We start from the raw sequence: 22,731 nt of genomic DNA, 5'->3' as shown, positions 1-22,731 counted from the left end.
CTGGAAGCTAAACCCGCCCATAATAATATCATCCAACCCCATGCCAAAGTTTTATATTAGTGCTAGATATATACATACATTGTTGTTATGAATCATTATAAAATTGCCATTGTTAGGGGTGGATCCAGAATTTATCAAGGGGGTTGAGCGTTTGATTATTCTGCTTGAGGACGTGCACTCACAACAGTCTACTCCTACCCCACCCCACCCAACCCCACCCCCACACACATCCCGAATCCGCGCCTACTTAAAGGGACAGACCCTAGTTTCAACCCGTGAAAACTGACACTAAGTTCGGTTAATCTACAAATCTGTAACACTTTTGGATAAAGTTACAATAGAGTGAAACATGAGTCTGTGATTTTGAAATGATGAAATACCCTCTAAAAATAAACTAAACTCGACTCCATAACTGTTACTTCTCAGACGCACGTGCGTTTTTAAAAATATGAGGTTTATATTTTGTGATCTTAAAAATATCAGGTTGACCAAAAACACTTTGAATGTGCGGAAATGGATAATTTAAACAATAAAATCTAAGTAAAGTATGATTTTAGTTATCAAAAACGGCTCTAATAGAAAAATAAAATATGCTTTAGTATTTAAAAACCAGGGTATATCCCTTTAAGCCCTGTACCAAAGTTTTATATTAGGGCTATGTATATACATACATTGTTGTTATGAGTCATTTTTAAAATTGCCGAATGCGCGCTTACTTAAGAATGTTAACATTACTCTCAACAGAGACCATGAAAGCAGATAAACATTAGAAATTGGGGTGTAGATAAAGATAAAGACTGGCCGATAGATTTTGTTCCCTTATCAACAGTATGTTTTTGAGAAGAAAAAAAAACTTGTTGTTCGAGATCAAGCTTCAGCACACTTTTTTTTTTCCCGCCAGGTCGACTTGACTAATCTAGGCAACAGATGTAGAACTTGTTTTGGCAAGGGCAGCAAGAGTTGTCCTTTTGTTATTGCCAACAAAACAAATGTTTTTATCATGCACATATGATTCATTTGTACACAAATATCGACACTAGAACTAACTATATATTGAGTGAATGAGCCAGTCACACTGTTACTGACAAACATACAGCACCCGTTACCAGACGCTATATGTCAGGCCTGTTGCGGAGATGGACATATTTGTTTATTTATGATAATAATTAAAATAAATTATATATCTAATTTCCATCATGCAAAGCAACAATATTCTTATGAAAGAAAAAAAATTACAACAACACCAGTAGCTAATTAGTGTCTATATATGGTTATTTAGGCACTTGCTGGAGGGGGGGGGGAGAGAGAAAGAGAGAGAGAGAGAGAGAGAGAGAGAGAGAGAGAGAGAGAGAGAGAGAGAGAGAGAGAGAGAGAGAGTGTGTGTGTGTGTGTATGTGTGTATATGTGTGTGTGAGACAGAGATCGAGACTGAAAGAAATAATGAGGGAGTGCAACAACACCAGTAGCTAATTAGTGTGTATATATGGTTACTTAGGCACTTGCTGGCGGGGGGGGGGGGGGGGGAGAGAGAGAGAGAGAGAGAGCGGCAGATGGCATATGAGAGAGAGAGAGAGAGAGAGAGAGAGAGATACAGTATGTGTGTGTGTGTGTATGTGTGTATATGTGGGTGTGAGAGAGAGAGATCGAAAGTGAATGAAATAATGAAGGAGTGCGTCTGTGTGTGTGTGTGTGTGTGTGTGTGTGGAGAGAGAGAGAGAGAGAGAGAGAGAGAGAGAGAGAGAGAGAGAGAGAGAGAGAGAGACAGACAGACAGACAGACACACACACACACACACAGACACACAGATAGAGAGAAGAGAGAAGTATATAATAAAATTTAAAAAACGAGAAACACAGACAGGGAGGTGATACGAGAGAAAGAGATATCTGATATATTAAATAAGATAAAATAATTGCTCACACCTACAGACCCCCCCCCCCCCCCCCCCTTCCGCATTGTAATTTCTGTACTACTCCTAGGGTGTTTGTAATACTGAAACCTGATACAGAGTGACTTTGTATTTATGTAAGCTTCTGTACAGATGTACTTCGTGCAGATTTAATAGCCTGTTTGGGTGTCAACTGCGTAATATATCGCATGTCCCAAATCTGGAACGAAGGAAGAAAGGAAGGACTGTTTTATTTAACGAGGCACGCACTCAACTCATTTTAATTTTAGTTGCAGTATATGGCGTCGGACATAATATAAATATAATTATGATATATGATATATGCACTATCCCATAGACAGGATAGTACATATCACGGCCTTTGTTAGACTAGTTGTGGTGCACTGGCTGGACGGGGGATCGATCCTAACCCGACCGCACACCAAGTGAGCGCCTTACCACTGAGCTACGTCCCGCTTAGGTCTTGTAAATGTCAACTGAATAATAGATATCATAGAACATCACATCGAATGTTCCAAATGTGGAATGTCTACCTGCGATAAAAAATTTACCTTAAAATGTTTTGTCTTGTCTTGTGCTATCCAATATGGTATATTATTCTACCTAAAATAGCATTTATTTACTTTACATCACATCATATATGTCGATTGGTATATGACATTATATGATGTGATGTGATATGTCAATGATATGATATGATATGATATGATATGATATGTAATATAATATCATATGACATGGTATCATATATGATATAATATGTGACAATATATGATATGATATGATATGTTATGATATAATATGTCGAATCGTATCGTATCGTACCATGTCAAATTGTATCATATGATAAGATAGCATATAACATATAATGTCATCTTTTTGTTTTTCAAAAAGGACGTGAACTTTTATATGCATAGATATCTGTAGTGCATTTTGTATTGTTCTATTCCACTTTAAAGCCATTGAAAATAGAAATTCCATATAAAACATAAATCTCCTTTGTGGTCAGTCTCTTCATTTTCGTTTTAATAACTTCTCCTAACTTTCAACTTTTTTCAGTAACTCCAATCCCATATAGTTTATGCATTGACACCCGGCTGAAAGGCTAATTGATATTTACAGCACACACCTACCCCTTCCAAAATTGCTGGCCTATGAGTCTATATCTGTCTTTGACTATTCAACCGAGACGGGGTGATTTTCATATAGTGAAAACTAAGAGTTTGCGTGGTGATGATGGAATAAAAGACATCAAACATTACCACGTGTCGATGAAGCTGCGAGTGACGTCATAGGACGCAATCTGTTTCACGCCGAATGCCAATATCACCGAGACACTTGCTTCCAGATATACGAGATTGTGTAACATTACGAACAAAGCAGTAGATAACAGCCCCACCCCCACCTCCCCTCTCTCCCTCCCCCTCCCCCGCTGCGTCATCACCACCCCCTGTAAACATGCCAGAAACGCTTCCGCCTTCTCTTAATTCCTTCCAGATGAATTAGTTATGCAGGTTTATTGGCCTTTCTGTGCGTTTCAGTTTATTTTGGTTGTAAACGAAGAAGCGAAATTAAATATTTGTAACAGGACGCGTCTCTTGTTCCGAGTCTGAGAATTAACCGCAAATTAACTGTATGCTCTGGAGTATTTAATGTAGGAACTACAGAAACAGGAACATGTGTCCGGGAACTGAGCGACTTCAGGTGTGATTTAGCAAAATCAATAATGGAGTTTGATTACCTAATGATCGCTTTTCCAGAAATGGATGACAAGGCGAGACGAAAGTTTTAATATACTAATACCTATAAAAATAACATTTTATTTAAACAATATCCGCATACAATTACAATAATACAATTATGGGGCCAGGATTTTATACTAGAGAGCGGACATCCACGTGGAAGGGGGGGGGGGTGCATATACACTGTCTATTTAATATATTATTCATGTATTACGTTTTAAAACCATACCAAATGCACACACACACACACACACACACACACACACACATATATATATATATATATATATATATATATATATATATATATATATATATATATATTTATGTATGTATGTATGTATGTATGTATGTATGTATGTATGTATGCATGTGTATATATATATATATATATATATATATATATATATATATATATATATATATATATATATATATATATGTGTGTGTGTGTGTGTGTGTGTGTGTGTGTGTGTATATATATATATATATATATATATATATATATATATATAATATATATATATATATATATATATATATATATATATATATATACATATGTATGTATGTATGTATGTATGTATGTATGTATGTACATGTATACATACATACATACATACATACATACATACATACATACATACATACATACATACATACATATATATATATATAGTGTTTCGTCCTGATAGGATTATGGGTTAAAAAAATCATGTACTTAATAATTGAAATATCACGCCCTTTTACCCACCAGTCGTCCTTTATTTTTATTATTTTGTTTTTTTTTGCTATTAAATTAAATATTTTGGTTGTATTTTTATGGGCATTTTGTTATATATGGGATATCGATTCATTTTTAGTTCTTTATCGCAAATAACGACGTATGACTAAACTTTGAGAACGTACCTTTAAAAAAGGAGTCCTGGGTTTGGTTCCACTATTAAAATGTTGACTAAAAACTAAATTATGTATCAAAAACAATTTCAGTGTCTGTGTATTCTTAATGTGTCTAATAGCTAAAACGTCATTTTACTTTTTCAATACCTTTTTTCCGTGCGTACGAAATTATTGGGAGATATGATCCGCTTTGAATTATTACAAACATTAGGACGACCATAAACACTAAATATATAAACTGTGATATTCAAAATAAGTTTAATCGTTAACAAGGCTCTGATAAGCAGGAGCATCTAACAATGGCAGGAAACTCAGAACAGTCCCTTTAAGGTTGTACTATGTTCAATAAAATCCCATAGGCGACAATGTTAGCGCATGTGGTAAAAAAAAACCTTCATTACCCATATGGTTAAACATATCTTGGTACATATCAAAGTGATACGTCCCACTAGAACCCTAAGTTGGACGCAGCATTTCGAATGAATGAATGAATGAATGAATGAATGAATATTTAACGACACCCCAGCACGAAAATACATCGGCTATTGGGTGTCAACTATGGTAAAGTGAAAACATGAAGTAAAAAGCATTTTGAAGTCATCGGTTGTCGCACTGCAGACTTACAAGAATGTCAACCAAATGAGTTGAGTGATATAAAGTAAGATGGATTATTAAACTCGCTACCATTTCGTATCATGTTTATGTCCCGAGGGAAATAATTTTCAGTTGTCACGAGCTTTAGTAAGTGACAAACACTATTATTTCACGAGGGACATAAACATGATACGAAATGGAAGCTCGTTTAATTTAATAATATCCTCTAAGCATGCAAGATATCAACCAAACTCTGACCCATAAATATCAGTACTATAACCCCTCCCTCAAAGTATTAACTGAAGAAAGCGGAACCTTTCATGGCTCATTTTCGACATAACCGAATGTTTTTACAGGACAAAATTGTAGTACACGTACTTAGTTTTACAGGTACCCCATACATGTTTCAAGCACTTGACACAATAGTACTAGATGAAATAAAATTGCCTATATTTATTGTCCAGGGCCTCGTTCCACGAAGCGATCTTAGCGCTAAGATCACCTTAAGTGTACACAGTCGATATACACTTAAGGTGATCTTAGGGCTAAGATCGCTTCGTGGAACAGGGTTCAGATGAAACTCTCTTTTTTGGACAACAATCACTATCACAATATTATTATCATTTCTGGTTTTAACTACCCTGTCAAAAGTTCGGTGCATCTCCAACTTTGACCCAGCCGCATACCATTTGGTTTTGTACTCTACGATTCTGTTGTCTGACGATGCAAAACATTCAAAGCGTCTGAGTACCGGTAATTCTGATAGAAGTGAGCGCAGTGTGTTATTTGCTACTAAGAGTTCACTTGCTCCATATTCTCCGCGAGCGATCTGTGAAATGCAGGTAAGCGCTAGCGTTTGCAACTGACTGGCTCGTCACCATCTCACGTTGCAAATGCGTGTTAACAGTTTCTAATTCATAAACGTACTCCGGAGAGCAGACATGCATCAAGTTCAGGGGCTGTCTCAGAAACAAAATAACTCGATATGGTTGAGGGAAGCCTAATTTCTAAATGGCTTAGCTACCTGGGTTTTTTTTCTCCAATGCATGTAGGTCTAATGTGAAAAATGGTTTAAAGAAATAGTTTCTTTATACTTATTTTCGTGATTATATCTAATTAAGGTTCAAGAATGCTGTCCTGGACACCCATCTCAGGCTGTCAGGGTTAGTTGTTGGCGAGAGATGATTCGGTGTCGTGGTCTTACACCTACCCACTGAGTCGTAAAACTCGCTCTGGGTTGGAGCCGGTACCGGGAAGCGAACTCAGTACCCATCAGCCTTATAGCTTAACCATCACCACCGATACCGGTAAAGAAAGTTTTCTGAGTGTAATGCCTTTGTAAAGGTTTTCCACATTAAGAGTTCTTTTTCAACAAAAAGACCCCTCCACATATTAAATACGTTTTCACTCTCAGTATTTTCATTCATATATATATATATATATATATATATATATATATATATATACTCTTCAAAAAAAGAAACGCAAAAGGGTACAAATGGGTTATAACTCCGATTTTATGTTTCCTACCGGTTCATGCTTTGTGAATATAAGGTCATTGCATGTCCCAAACACATTCCCACGGTTACATTCGATAAAACGCAGCTACTGTAAAATAAAGTTTCAAAATGTGAATATTTGCAAAAACGCAGCCACGTGCAAACCATAACACCACATGAACACCGACAGTATAAAAGTGCAGGGTGTTCGCTTGCCTGGCCCCTGTATCTGGCCGACAGTTGACAATCCAGGACATGCCACATCTCAGTGAACCGCAGAGAAACAATGCCATCGGCCGACTAGACGCAGGCGAATCCAGAACGGCCGTTGCCAGGGCATTCCATGTGTCCCCAAGCACCATCTCCAGACTGTGGGACCGTTACCAGCAACATGGATCAACACGTGACCTCCCTAGATCCGGTCGACCACGGGTCACTACCCCCGGGCAGGACCGCTACATCCGGGTACGCCACCTTCGGGAACGATTGACTACTGCCACCTCCACAGCCGCAGCAATACCAGGTTTGCGCAGGATATCCGACCAGACCGTACGGAACCGCCTACTAGAGGTAGGAATTCGTGCCAGACGTCCAGTTCGAGGTGTCATCTTAACACCACAACACCGTCGACTCCAACTGCAGTGGTGCCAGATTCATCGACAATGGCCTCAACTGCGATGGAGACAGGTGTGGTTCAGTGACGAGTCCCGATTTCTGCTCCGACGTCATGATGGAAGATGTCGCGTGTATAGGCGTCGTGGTGAACGTTATGCGGCAAACTGCGTGCAGGAAGTGGACAGATTTGGCGGGGGTAGTGTCATGGTGTGGGCAGCCATCTCACACACTGGCAGAACTGACCTGGTCCACGTGCAGGGCAACCTGAATGCACAGGGCTACAGTGACCAGATCCTCCGGCCACACATCTTTCCAGTTATGGCCAACGCCAACGCAGTGTTCCAACATGACAACGCCAGGCCTCACACAGCACGTCTCACAACGGCTTTCCTACAGAACAACAACATTAATGTCCTTCCTTGGCCATCGATATCACCGGATTTGAACCCAATTGAGCATCTATGGGACGAGTTGGACCGACGCCTCCGACAGCCCCAGACCCTGCCCTAGCTGGCAGCAGCCTTGCAGGCCGAGTGGGCCACCATCCCCCGGGACGTCATCCGTACTCTGGTTGCTTCAATGGGCAGGCGGTGCCAGGCAGTTGTCAACACACGCGGAGGCCACACCCGGTATTGACTCCAGATGACCTTGACCTTGGTGGTGTGTCCTATCACTTACTCACAATGGACTAGAGTGAATTGTGAACAATCCTGCAACATTTGGTAATTATCGGACTCACCATTCAATAATTAAATCAATTCTCCAAATGTTACGACAATGTGGTTTTGCGTTTCTTCTTTTGAAGAGTATATATATATGTACGAAGTGTTTCTGACCATCTTGGTGTTTGCACTAGTTCAAATTTCTTTTATTTCTTAATATATATTTGTTTGTACGTACGAAATTATTTGGAAGTAAAAAAGAGTAAAGACTGAAGAACATGTTGACACTATTGAAAATACTTTGTCACTGTTGCAAAACGAAAGGAATAACCCTGGTGCACCGTCTTGTGGAAGGCTGTTAGGCATCTTACATACCTGGGAACTTTACTTTTGGTACTAGCAGAAGCAGAAAGAGGGTACAAAGCCACATAGACAACTCCTTGGTACAAGAAAGCACAAGCCACGACCTATCTAATGACGATCTATTAGAAATTGGTTTGCGAGATAAGACTAATGGATATTAACTCAACATCAGTATGCAAGATATATTCTAATGGAGATCTTAAAAATGTGTATTTCAATATCTTATTTAAATTGTTAAAAGTTGGTTTTGTTTAACGACATCACTAGAACAGATTGATTTATTAATCATCGGCTATTGGATGTCAAACATTCGGTAATTGCGACATATAGTCTTAGAGAGGAAACCCGCTACATTTGTTTTTCCATTAGCAGCAAGGGATCTTTTATATGCACCATCCCCCAGATAGGAAAGCACATACCACGGCATTTGATATACCAGTCGTGGTGCACTGGTTGAAACGAGAAATGGCACAATGGGCCCACCGATCTGGATCGATCCCAAACCGACCGCGCATCAAACGAGCGCTTTACCACTAGGCTAAGTCCCGCCCCTATTTAAAATGTGTCAACGAGATAAATGTCTGAAAATCTATTTAAAATTAGTCTGCCAGATACAGTAATACTCTCCTGGAGAATCAGTTTAGAGACAAGTACCAAAGGTCTACTATTACTGGTGTTTCCGCTTACAGAGGCGGATCTAGGAGGGGGGGGGGGGGGCAGGGGCCCGCCCCCCTAAATTTTGCGATAGTTATAATTTTATTATATATTCATTTTCATTTTTGTTTACGACCCCCCTCCAAACCTCCCACAAAGTTCCCTTGGCATTCCACCTCGTGTCACTGGGGGCCCCCTAAATGGATTTTCTGGATCCGCCACTGGCTTATAATTTGGTTTAATTAATAGCATAGAAAATCAACAACTTGCTAAATAAATAGTTTATTGCAAATAGTGAGCGTTGGGTACAGATGATGCAAAAAAGCATTAATTACTGATTGTCAAAAGAAATCAGCACATGTGAAAGACAGCAGAGCGCGAAGACTAGAAAAGGTGAGCACGTCATGTTGGTCCATTCTAACTATCAGTTTGGTCCGTACTAACTGTTCATTGGGGAGCAGGTCAACGCCGCACGCTAATACTCCTCACCCTCTTCCTCATCCTCAACCTCCACAGAGTCAACTCCAACCTCTTCATAGTCCTTCTCCAGGGCAGCCAGATCCTCGCGAGCCTCTGAGAACTCCCCCTCCTCCATACCCTCACCGACGTACCAATGGACGAAGGCGCGCTTGGCGTACATCAGATCGAACTTGTGGTCGAGACGAGCCCACGCTTCGGCTATGGCTGTCGTGTTGCTTAACATGCAGACAGCGCGCTGCACTTTTGCCAGATCTCCTCCAGGGACCACAGTGGGCGGCTGGTAGTTGATGCCGACCTTGAACCCTGTTGGACACCAATCCACGAACTGGATGGTTCTCTTCGTCTTGATGGTGGCTATAGCTGCGTTGACATCTTTCGGTACAACGTCACCTCTGTACAGCATGCAGCAGGCCATGTACTTCCCGTGACGTGGGTCGCATTTCACAAGCTGATTGGCTGGCTCGAAACAAGCGTTGGTCACCTCGGCAACAGAAAGCTGCTCGTGGTAAGCCTTTTCAGCCGAGATTACAGGGGCGTAGGTTGCCAGGGGGAAATGGATGCGTGGATATGGCACAAGATTAGTCTGAAACTCGGTCAAGTCAACGTTTAGAGCGCCGTCAAAGCGAAGTGACGCAGTGATAGAGCTGACAATCTGTCCAATTAGCCTGTTCAGGTTGGTGTATGTTGGACGCTCAATATCAAGATTGCGGCGACAGATATCGTAGATAGCTTCATTGTCGACCATGAAGGCGCAGTCAGAGTGCTCCAGAGTCGTGTGAGTGGTCAGGATGGAATTGTAAGGCTCCACCACGGCAGTTGATATTTGAGGAGCTGGGTAGACCGAAAACTCCAGCTTGGATTTCTTCCCGTAATCCACCGACAGACGCTCCATGAGCAAGGACGTGAACCCTGATCCAGTTCCTCCACCGAAGCTGTGGAAGATGAGGAATCCCTGGAGACCGGTGCACTGGTCGGCCAACTTGCGAATCCTGTCCAGAACCAGGTCCACTATTTCCTTCCCAATTGTGTAATGACCTCGGGCATAGTTGTTGGCTGCATCCTCTTTACCTGTAATGAGCTGCTCCGGGTGAAATAGTTGGCGATAGGTCCCAGTGCGAACTTCGTCTGAAAATATTATAACAGATATGCTCGGTGAAAGTAAAAGAAATGGAAATTTGTTGATATAATCACAATGACTTAATTTACGTTATGAAAACGTCTTACCAGTCTTTCTTTATCACAGAAATAAAGATTCAATATAAATAATGTTCATGATATAGTAGGTAGATGGGTGACTAAATCTCTACGTGGTTGCGATTTTTTGTAATTTTATTTTATTTTTTAAATTTATTTATTTAGGATCATTGTTTGTAGCACTATTCCTAAATTTACTATACCGTCTCATTAACAAAAGACGTGTAGCCTCTATGTTTCTCTGGTGTGGGTAATTTTGTACCGATTCCATTAGAGAACTGTTGTAGCATGCCTGTCGTGGACACAACCGGACTTCGCCGGAAAGATCTATCCTAGGGAGGTTGGTTACTAGTAGTATCACCCATGTTGCGGGTTTCATCTAACGAAGTTTGTTTGTTTTGGTTAACGACACCACTAGAGCTATTCATCGGCTAATGGATGTCAAACATTTGGTAATTTTGACATAGTCTTAGAGAGGAACCCCGCTACATTTTTCCATTAGTAGCAAGGGGTCTTTTATATGCACGATCCCACAGACAAGATAGCACATACCGCGGCCTTTAATATACCAGTCGTGGTGCACTGGCTGGAACGAGAAATAGTCGAATGAACCCACCGACGGGGATCGATCCCAGACCAACCTCGCATCAAGCGAGCGCTTTACCACTGGGTTACGTCCTACCCCTCCTCTGATGACTACGTGTCAGAAGTATCAAACGTTTGACATCCAAAAACACGATGATTAATTAACCAATGTGCTCCTGTAGCGTTGTTACACAAAACAGACTCTCTCCCCTCTTGCAACAAAACTAAATTGAGAAAATAAGTGTCGATTAGTCTTTTGACTCCATATCAAATCCGCTGGACTAGATCAGGCGCTATTGTTATAGATGTTTATACCACATCACAATTTCAACTTCTATTTCTATTTATTGTTTTTTATTTGATTGTTTGTTTTCGTGTTTGGCTTTGCCTTGGAACGTGACCGTGCGTTGCTTTTTGTTTCGTTTCGGTTTGGTTTGGTTTGGTTTGGTGTTGTTTTTGTGTTTGTTTGTTGTTTGTTTGTTTTTCTTTTGTTTTGGTTATGTTATGTTTGGTTTGTTTATTTTATTATTATTTTTATATTATTTATGTTTTAAATCCAGATAATATAGTACATGATTCTGAAATTTTAGTAAACGTACCAACTACAGTTGGTTCGAGATCGACGAACACCGCCCTGGGGACGTGTTTGCCTGCTCCAGTCTCGCTGAAGAAAGTGTTGAAAGAGTCGTCTCCCCCTCCTATTGTCTTCTCTGATGGCATCTGACCGTCAGGCTGGATCCCATGCTCCAGGCAGTACAGCTCCCAGCATGCATTGCCCATCTGGGTTCCGGCTTGGCCAACATGGACGCTGATACATTCCCTCTGAAAAAAGGTGTATTTAAAATTATAGTTAATAATCTGAAACACCTTAAACGGTTAAGAAGAAAATTTTCTTTGAGATTAAGATACTATTATTTTATGAAATTTAATTAAAGAAATCGGCAATACTAGAAGTTTATTTTGAAAGAGAGAGAGAGAGAGAGAGAGAGAGAGAGAGAGAGAGAGAGAGAGAGAGAGAGAGAGAGAGAGAGAGAGACTGGAACTCTGGAAAACAGATATCCTCAACAGTATATTGATGACGTCATGTGACATAACCATTCTTCAACCAATCACAGTCATCGATAACGAATGGTTTGACATCTCGACAATGTGATAAACAAAAATAATTCAAACTTCAGAGTGCAATTCGGTGCGTATCCGTGTACCGCTGAGACGCTTTAAGATCATAATCTATCCATTTATCGCTTTAACGTGCAGGCGCACACAAACTGTCAAATACCGATGCACGCGCCTCGATGACTCAACACTTTACATTGATACGGAGATGAGTTAGTGTTGAGGTGTTCTGGCGTGTGCAGGCCGAGATGAGTCATTATCCCGGCTGTTTGAGTTTCGAGCGCCAGGTCTGTAAATACTTACAGCAGATGGGAATGCCGGAGTTGCAGCTCCCCTGTGCACCGAACAAATGCGCTCAGCACATCAGCGCAAGACTAGACTTTATTCAGGGTCGATAGGTTATCGGGCGAGATAAATTTTTGTGATCTATCCTGTATTTTGGTACCAAACTGAGTATGCATTTACCATGATGGGTTATTATATAATGAAAGAACTTTTTTTTTTCAACAAGAGTACAGTTACGTAAATCAAATCAATTTTCAATTTGCTTTACTTACAAAACACTCGAGAAGTAGATACAAAACAATGACAATTTAATGTGTAACTTACAGAGACCACACTAGTATGATTAACAAAGTAAGGTCTACATAATATTATTTTTTGTTAAAGTAGTTATATTACGGAGAAAGTAAGTAAAATAGAATTTTGATATTTTCATTCACGGGACCTTATTTTTATGTGGATTTATCATTATTTTAAAATATTAAACTTTAATGTAATGTCCTTTATAGTAATATCAGTGTGTAGCAATGTTTCCATGTTTGTCGTGTACTAAAGTCTCTACAGTCCAGCTAAAAGCAGGATCCTCAATGTTATTGGGACAGGAAGGACACGACCTCTGGTTATACAGCGTTTTTGTTTTTTGTTTGTGTTGTTGTTATTGTTTTGTTTGTTAGTTGTTCTGTTTTGTTTGTTGTTGTTGTTTGTGATAACGCCTCCTCTTAATCTTAAGTCGATGGCAACTTTATCTTAGAGCAGTGAGAGCTTTCATGTGGTCCTTAGTTTTTATGTTGATCAACTGACATCTTGCGTATGTTCTAATCTTAATCTACTGTTTCCTGTTAGGGGTTAATGGATAGAGAACCGCCACATGGCATATCGTTAAATGAGTGTTTCAATTTCACAGAATTGATATCTATTCTGAATAAACATTTGTTTGGGACATTCTCGACTGGCGTGTCTAGACTGGAGGAAATAATAACTGAACTGCACACATTAAATTTTGATGACATCAGCTTAATATCATCAGCAAGGCTTTTGTGAATCAGCTGGTCGTAAATTTTGAAGTTGACCCAAGACTGTTATAATATTTTAACATGAGAGAGAGAGAGAGAGAGAGAGAGAGAGAGAGAGAGAGAGAGAGAGAGAGAGAGAGAGAGAGAGAGAGAGAGAGAGAGAGAGAGAGAGGGGGGGGGGGGGAGGGCGAAGGAGAGAGAGTGAAAGGGGGGAGACAGGGAGGGAAGGTGTTGTGTTGTGTAACGGCACTCACTAGCCTAGAATTATCAAATGGAGGGTCCTAGAAATAGTGTAGGGCTTCAACTTAACGACGGTATTGTGATATAAATTGCCGTGGGTTGGGAGCATCACCAATAGCACTTTCGTGCCGCTGGATAAAAATTACTGCCGTCGGTAACTCCTCAACAACAGCAAAATGAATATATCTGTGTTACATTAAGTGCCAGTATTTAACATTTGTATATTTGACATATTTCTACATGCAACAAAATAACCTTTCAATCGTATTTTATTTGCTGTAAACGTCACCTTTTAAAACATTGCCATAGGCAGGCTCAAAATTGCCGTCGGTGGGTCGTTTTACTCACGGCATTTTTTTTTAAATACCGTGATTGACAAATTCTTCAGTTCGAGCCTTTTAGTACCGTTAATGGGTAATAGCATGAGATTATTACGGTAGCATTGGTATGCACAATATATTTAAATGTTGCAAACTGCTTCTTAAAAAAAAAAAAACCCACCGATAAGTACCAACAGCAAAATACTTTGGTTTCTATGCACAATTCTCTTTTGTTTTCGAGTGTGAATGTTTTTGGATTTTTAAAATATGAAGCAGGTTCCAAAGAATATTATGAGAATTAGAAGAGAATATGGCGTATAAAAACGGTTTTACTTTTCCATGCCATAACCCGCGTCGTATGGTGCATGTGTCACATACACATTAGTTTGGCGAATGACTGGTCAATGACGTGGCCACGTATTGTTTTCACAGGTGTCCATTAGGGTATGCGTTTTGGGAGTGCTATCTCGCTTAGTCCGGTACCTGGATGAATTAAAACTATTAAAATAAAATTAAAATTAATATTTATTTTTCCTTTCTTACCCCCCAGTCGCTCTCCCCGGAATTTAATAATTTATTTAATTTTTTTTTATTTTTTTATTATTAATTAACCTTATTTTCTCATTATAATATTAAGCTAGGGGTAATTCTCACCTTCTTGTTGTACAATTCTAGGGTTATTCTTGGGATAACACTGGGTATCTATAGGCTAATCTTTTTGGCTACTTGTTTATTGTAGTTTTTAATATATAATAAATTTTAACTCTATATTATTTTATTTGATTTGTATGCCCGTTGCTCCCCCCCCCCCCACCACACACATTTTAGTGTGGGGGGGGTGCAGTTAAATATATATATATATATATATATAATTTTTTTTTTTTTTTTTTTTTTTTTTTTTTTATATTTAAATTGGTTGGGGTTTCTCCGCCTTGCCCCCCCCCCCCCCCCCGTTTTATTTGGGGGGCCGGGCGGGGTTTTATTTTTAGCCAATTACTTTTACTTTTTGTTTTGTTTTGTTGTGTAATGTATTAGATTGGTTGGGGTTTCTCCGCCTTGCCCCCCGTTTTGTCGGGGGGGGGGGGGGGGGGGGCTGGGCGGGGTTTTATCTTTAGCCGATTAGTTTTAATTTTTGTTGTCTTGTTTTGTTGTGTAATGTATATATGTTGTATGATTGAATGTGTGATTGTTGCTTGGATTATGGGGGGAGGCTTATCTGGCAGTAATCCCCTCCCCGTTCCGGAAACTGCACCTTATACATGTATATAGTTCGTCTTTTTTAATTTGTTTAATATCTATTTTAAAAATAAAATAAAATAAAATATAATGTAGGTTACTGGCATGCTCGCTCATTTAATCTGTTTTATATTTTTTATCATTATTTTAACTATGTTTTAGATTTTTAATTAAACAATTATATAATTAAACAGGGCAGGTAACTGGGTTGGGACACTTTCCTAGTGACCTTCTACTAAAGCTTTAGGTCACTCTACTAGTGACCTTCTACAAATGATTGCCATGACTGGATCGAGCTGCGGTTGGACACGGTGGGGGTGGGGTGTGGGGTGTGTGGTTGTGGTGCCGGTGGTTAGGTTTTTTGGGGCCATAGGGCGTAGGCGGTTTGGCCGTAGGTTTCTGTGAAAGTTCCGGCCCCACTTCTTCTCCCCCCCCCCCCCCCCCCTTCCTCCTGGTCACACCAAGGCCCGAAATACGATTGGTAATCATTTTAAATAAATATTAAATTCAATATAACTTTTCTGTGGGCCGGGCTTACCCCCTCTACCCTTTCCCTTGCCTCTGGGGACTAAATAAATGTTGTTGTTTTTTTTTGTTTTTTTTTTAAATAAATTATAATGTTTGTATTTTTACTTTTAGACTTCCCCATCTAAATTTGCGTTAATTTTAAATAAGTATATAGGTGTAGAGTAGGGATTTCTGTATTTCTTTTGGGAACGCATTCAAAATTATTAATGTCGACATAATATATTTACTCTTTTTGACCTCCAGTTTAAAATTTCAAAATTTTATTATAGTTAGGTTTTTCCTGCCCCGAGTCAGACCACCGATTATATCGGAGGCCGGACTGGGGATAGGCGTGCTCGAAACCATAAAGGTATGTGAGCACGTTTAAAACATATCTAATCTAATCTAATCACAGGTGCGAAAAAATGCCATATTGATGCAATGACAATTTATAATTACAATTTATTTATGTTATTAATAAATCTGTGCATTGCGTGTCTAATCCCATTTAAAAACCATTTTAGAGCAGTCAAATTAGGATCCCACAAACTGAACGACAAAACCGTATTCTAATATCAAAATCGTATCTTTGCAAAAGGCAGAGTCGAAAGGATGTTAAGCAAAGTCGTGATTGCTTCCATGATTCAATACCAGGTGCTTGTCCTTAGGAGGACCACAACTCTCCTAGGAGATCTGTAACAGGATGTTTACTCATTTCTGCACTGCCACTCACAAGTCTAGCTTAAAAAACCCAAACTTGCACAGAACAGACCTCAGTGGAATATATACACAGCTGTGATAGCATGCACTCACGAATTACTAAACACAGTGATGATATCAGGTGTTCGCGAAAGATGGACGTATCCTGCCCTACAGGTGGCACTCGTCATGAGCACAGCCTACAACCATCAAGTCTATAGTTGAAATGTTTAGGAGTTTCGCCAAAAAGAATGAAAAAGCATTATACGCGGTCAAAATAGGGTAATGCATCAGACATCATTTTAGTCAGTGATGTGTCATATCGTGAAATGGCTTTAAGGATTCCTTAGATGTTATAGCGAAATATAGACACCAAAAGCTGGAGCAGAAGGAATATTGCTCGACAATAAGAGAAAATTGACTATTGGAAAGCTGAAGTCGCCCCTTTTAACATACAATCTAATTAAAATTAGCTCCACTATTACATGTGGATCTAAAGACAGCCAGTTGGAGCTCATGTCCACCAATCAAAACCTTACTTGCAGGTAGTACTATACCAAATAACTTCCGGCTGGGTCAAAGCTCGAGGTGCACCCAACTTTTGATAGAGAAGTGAACACCACAAGTCCTGTGATTGGTTATAAATGTGAGTGTGTTGGTTGTAAAAAATAATAGTTTCATCTGGGTAAAATAAATGTGCAATTTTATTTCATCTAGTACCAATGTGTCAAGTAGCCTTGTGCTTGAAACATGTATGGGGTACCTGTAAAAAAAAGTACTCGAATTTTGTGCGAAACTAGGGTAGTCATAGACGCTACCCGTTATCTCAGAAACGAGCAGCTTGACCCCCATTTTTTTCTGATTCACTTTAAGTGTAAGGGGTGGTAGTATTTATATCCGTGGCGTTTATGTCGGTTGATACGTTGCAGGTAGGAGTTTTAGCCGCATATGTTACTATTGTCGTCTATGGGATTTAATTTGGTAGTATACACCCTATAGCACATATTCAGTGCATAATAAAAAATATTATGATTTTGTCATTTTATTTAATTAAACTATACTGGTTGATTAATTAGCCATCACTCGATCATGCAAGTTCACAATGACCTTGACCTTGACAATAATCTCTGTACATGGCTCTGAATGGAGTTTGAATCAAAGTTAGCACTGAAGAAAAGTTGGTTTTGGCCTATAATTCATACTGTAAAGATTTCAATAATTTCTTTTTACATGGTATTTGACTTGCCATATACAACTGCTCTTAAATATGGTATTATATATAGGCAACCTGAACTAAGATTTTAATAGCATTTATTTTTATATTAAAAATAGCATGTGCCAATAGTGGGTTAATGTCTTTAGTTTCCATTAACATTGTTAATTTTTTATGTATGAAATTCTGAAAACTCAAATTTGTAAAGAAGTTGATTTTTATTGTCATTTTAACATATTTATAGGGTGCTAAGTTATATTTTAGACAAATTTGTAGTTTTATGCAAAATTTAAAGTAAATTTGAAGAAAAACTTTACCAAAAACATAATTAAATTTGTTGTCACTATTGTGCCTTCTGTTCTTATTTGTACATAACAATAAGGTTGTTAAACATATACTTAGATCTCCAGATAATTTTTGTTTCTTAATAATCACTTAGTTAGCTCTCATGAAAAGCATTTTGAGTTTATACTAGATTCAGAACCAATTTTTTCAGATTTGATTATCTGCCTTGGATTAAGTTGATAAATTTATTTTATTGTTAAAGCTGCATTACCTAATATTACTAGCTAAATAAAATGCTGGATTACAGATTGCAGGAATACATCTAATGTACATATTGTATTCATTCGGATTAGAAAATAATGCAAGAAAATAGATGTTCGGGTAATTTTGTCATTTAAAAATAGTTTTTTTCAGTAATTAATCAAAAATAAATAATATGTTAAAGCTGCATGATTATTCCAGATATCACACCTATTAAAACCTCCAACTACAGTAGGCTATAAATAAAATATAGCCAGGAATATTGGTGGCTGCCAAAAGTTTTGATGGTTCATTATGAAAATCAGCATGGCCGATGGATTTGAAATTCCCACACCTGGTAACTTGAAGACACCCACACCCAGCATACAGGATTTCCTCTCAACACTAATATTCAGGACATTAAGTCATTACTTCATACAGGTACAGTCATGTTTGTGTTTCCTTCCTCACACAGTGTATTTTTTTAATACTGATATTTCTTTGATGTGCCTGTTAAGGTCTTCATAGTCTAGGAGTCAATCAAGTGCATGTGTTTTAATGGAATTCTTTAAAGGGGTAGAGGTACTCTGACTATCTTTGTTGTCTGTACATATATACCCGAGTACACACACCCAACTGAAAGTAAATATCTTCAGGAGTTTTATTTTAAAACATTTTGTTGTTTAATATGACATATTGCATTTGTACAAAACTATATGCAATATATATGCTTTTTGAGGTGTACATTATATTAGGTTGCACTGTAGAAACAACAGTTTCAGTGAGGTTGTCAGTTTATGTCAGAATACATCAGATCCTGGTTGTCATAAAGACACATAGCTGGACACTTTTTTAAAAATGTATGTTATCAGTATAGGTAGTACTATACCAAATAACTTCCGGCTGGGTCAAAGCTCGAGGTGCACCCAACTTTTGATAGAGAAGTGAACACCACAAGTCCTGTGATTGGTTATAAATGTGAGTGTGTTGGTTGTAAAAAATAATAGTTTCATCTAGGTAAAATAAATGTGCAATTTTATTTCATCTAGTACCAATGTGTCAAGTAGCTTGTGCTTGAAACATGTATGGGGTACCTGTAAAAAAAAGTACTCGAATTTTGTGCGAAACTAGGGTAGTCATAGACGCTACCCGTTATCTCAGAAACGATCAGCTTGACCCCCATTTTTTTCTGATTCACTTTAAGTGTAAGGGGTGGTAGTATTTATATCCGTGGCGTTTATGTCGGTTGATACGTTGCAGGTAGGAGTTTTAGCCGCATATGTTACTATTGTCGTCTATGGGTTTGATTTGGTAGTATACACCCTGCAGAATCCTGCCAGTGATTTAAAAATAATTTGAAAATATTCCGAATTATCCTGAGGGTATACGACATGTTTCGTGTGAATTACGAATGCCTTAAAACATGTTTTATTTTATAAAATAAATAATTTGTAATGTAAAACTGAAGACTGATTTAGGTTTTTTTAATTTTATAAATAAATAAATAATTTTTAATGTAAAATTGAAGACTGATAACCCACCCCGTACGTATTGGTATAGTTCGCTGTACTGCGGCCACTAAAATAGACTCGCCCGATATTTTTAGAATTTGTATGCTCCCAAATAACGTTATAAAAGGCGAAGTGTGATTGGTCAATATTTAAATTATTATTTACAGACGAAATGTTACCTGGACATTGGGGACTACGCAGTGTTGTTAGTTTTAAATCACTGGCAGGATTCTGCAAGTAAGGTTTTGATTGGTGGACATGAGCTCCAACTGGCAGTCTTTAGATCCACATGTAATAGTGGAGCTAATTTTAATTAGATTGTTTAACATACAGCTTTGTGTGAAGGCCTGTTCTGAATCTTATGTTCGGTCAGATACTATCCATGGGAAGTTCACTTGTTTCGTAAAAATAATATCTAGAGAAAACTCGTATAGTATTCTTATCTATATATTAGTTTTGACTGATTCATGAGAGCTTTCAAATATGTTTATCGAAAATGCACTTGACTTGTAATAATCGAGGTACGTATGTGACTATAACCATGCTACTATGCTGTTATGATTTCAAATAATAATATAAAATATGAAATTAAATAAATGTTATTAAATCGTGAAAATTTAATAATTCAACAGACATGGAATCAATAAAGATGACAGAATTACCTATCAATTGGTTTGTTAAAAGTTATTAAAGGAACATTCCTGAGTTTGCTGCAATGTTTAAGATGTTATCGACTAACAGAGACTTTTTAACGATTGTAATTACATATCAAATATATTTTTCTACATAAAATATTAGTGGCTGTATATTAAATGTATTTCTGGTCGTTCTTATATTTGTACAAGGTTAAATTTCATTTTATTTAAAAAACAAAAATAGTTTTTTCGTACGTATGAAATTATTTGAAGAGAAAATCCAGTTTGGGCTCCTTACAAATATTAAGACGACCAGAAACACACTGAATATACAGACACTGATATTCTAAACAAGAAAATATATTTAATATGTAAGTTTAATCGTAGAAATCTTTTATCAGTCGGAAACATCTTACAATGCAACAAACTCAGGAATGTCCCTTTAATAATATGTTATAATCGGCTTTATATCTCCCTTGGCTGCTGGCAAAACTGCACCTTCTGGTCATGTATTTTAATTATGACTCATCGATATTATCAGCATCCCTTTCTCACTACAAAATGCACCGAATGACATTCAGAGTTCAACATCTAATCCAATAGCAACACATTTCAAACTATTTGTACAGAAATTCATATATATATATATATATATATATATATATATATATATATATATATATATATATATATATATATATATATATTTAATGGACATATAACTGCATAGGTTAAACTCGTTTAACGTTAAATGTATCCAGTTGCGGAGTAAACTAAAAATAAACCACGAGAAAGTCAAAACCTGCTCCTAGAGCAGAAAAAATATCTTTAGAACAGCTGTTGGTGCAGTTAACTGGGCTTTATGGCAATGGATATGCCTGCTGTATGGAATGAAGAGAAAGTCGAAATGGGCTACAACCAAAATGGTACTCTGACGAGCGCTAACATTTTCTCAGCATGTTACTCAATCGGTAGCTATGAGGTGACTGCAATATTCGGTCTGGAAGGTTAGAGAAAAGCCTAGCGGTACCTAGAGGTAATTTCGACTTGTAGACATTATCCCAAATAAAAGACAACCAATAACACGACTTTTGGTATACCAGCTATGAAATTGTTAATGATTTTAGAGTATGTTAAATTAGTTTTATCCAAAAAACACTATAGAGTATTGTTATGAAAATATATTTGAACATTAACAATAATACGAAACAAATTCTTTGATTTCCAGAGGCACATTTGAGAGACAGAGTATCAGACATACACACACGCACGCACGTACACAGACAGACAGGGAGATCGGAGAAACAGACAGTGAAACAGAGAGAAAGGCGGGGTGGTGGAGCATTCTTTTGTTTTAACAATCGCAGAACTGTACATAAAATAAAATATATTATACACACACAACGCTAAAGATCTATACAAATACAACAAAGTAGAAAGAAAGAAAACTAATTAAGAATAAATAAATGAAATAAAAATCGAAAAAAGGAAGACAACAGTAAACAAACCTCACCTCCAAAGTTTAATATCAAAGGATTGGCTCAGACTCTTGTATAATTTGGTTCATCTATTTTATTACACATAAAGAAAGTTCTAGTAAAATTCCAAGTCGGTTATAATGGCCAGTAATACACAATAAATTCACATCCATATTGAAATTTAAACTAACTGTACTCACCATGTTGTCTGCTGGTAATAGTGTCTGGGTGTCTGGTTCTGAACTACTCACGGTCTGTCTGCTTACTCACAGTAGGCGTGATGGTCCGCGTGAGGTTTGCGAATGCCGGCGCGTGCACGCTGCCTTTAATTTCATACAGGGAGACGGACATACGAGAAATCAGAACATTTGATTGGAAGAAAGCGAAACGGCGCTCGGGCGACAACGGGCTGTACCACTTTTTAAATCTGGAAGGTTGATTAGCTGTGGAACTGCGTCCAATTGCTCGTTAGCTGATGAGAATAAAATTGATTAAGTTGTATTTCTTAGTTAATTAATTAAATACAAAGATGGCCATTGTGTACTTTGATGGGATAGTCGAATATTTGTTCACGTTGTTTGATAGCTGTATAATGGCATCGCCTATCCCACAGCTCTTGCCGCACTTCCAGAATGGAATTCGAACAATACCAGGCGGTGTTCAATATTTGCTAGGTTCAGGGTAAACATTTTTCGTGTTTTATTTTCTTAATTTAATTTAATTTTGTTTCTTTGTTTATGACATGTTAATTTGTTATTC

General features: G+C 38.0%; 1 protein-coding gene across 2 annotated transcripts; it reads right to left on the bottom strand.

The window, feature by feature from the left end:
* Nucleotides 1-9,207: 9,207 nt before the first annotated feature.
* LOC121380580 (tubulin alpha-1A chain-like) lies at nt 9,208-22,325 on the bottom strand. 2 transcript variants are annotated; one of them, XM_041509459.1, is made up of 3 exons: nt 22,173-22,325; nt 11,797-12,019; nt 9,208-10,543 (listed from the first exon to the last, which is right to left on the bottom strand). In XM_041509459.1, exons 1-3 carry the CDS (start codon nt 22,173-22,175, stop codon nt 9,414-9,416), a joined length of 1,356 nt encoding a protein of 451 aa, XP_041365393.1. In that variant the 5' UTR covers nt 22,176-22,325; the 3' UTR covers nt 9,208-9,413. The 2 variants fall into 2 exon arrangements, with proteins under 2 accessions (XP_041365393.1, XP_041365392.1); XM_041509458.1 differs by lacking the exon at nt 22,173-22,325 and adding an exon at nt 12,371-12,473.
* Between the last annotated feature and the right edge of the window lie 406 nt (nt 22,326-22,731).

This window comes from Gigantopelta aegis, chromosome 9, assembly GCF_016097555.1.
Source record: "Gigantopelta aegis isolate Gae_Host chromosome 9, Gae_host_genome, whole genome shotgun sequence".
Lineage (NCBI taxonomy): Eukaryota > Metazoa > Mollusca > Gastropoda > Neomphalida > Peltospiridae > Gigantopelta > Gigantopelta aegis.
The sequence above is the reverse complement of the archived record's forward strand: the minus strand, read 5'-3'. Positions and strand labels throughout refer to the sequence as shown.

Coding starts and splice junctions, on each gene's coding strand:
- LOC121380580 (XM_041509458.1), bottom strand. CDS start 12,424: ATGATCTTAAAGCGTCTCAGCGGTACACGGATACGCACCGAATTGCAC. Junction 12,020..12,370: donor GCACCGAATTGCACTCTGAA/GTTTGAATTATT, acceptor ACCTTTTTTCAG/AGGGAATGTATCAGCGTCCA. Junction 10,544..11,796: donor TCTCGAACCAACTGTAGTTG/GTACGTTTACTA, acceptor TAATATTTTCAG/ACGAAGTTCGCACTGGGACC.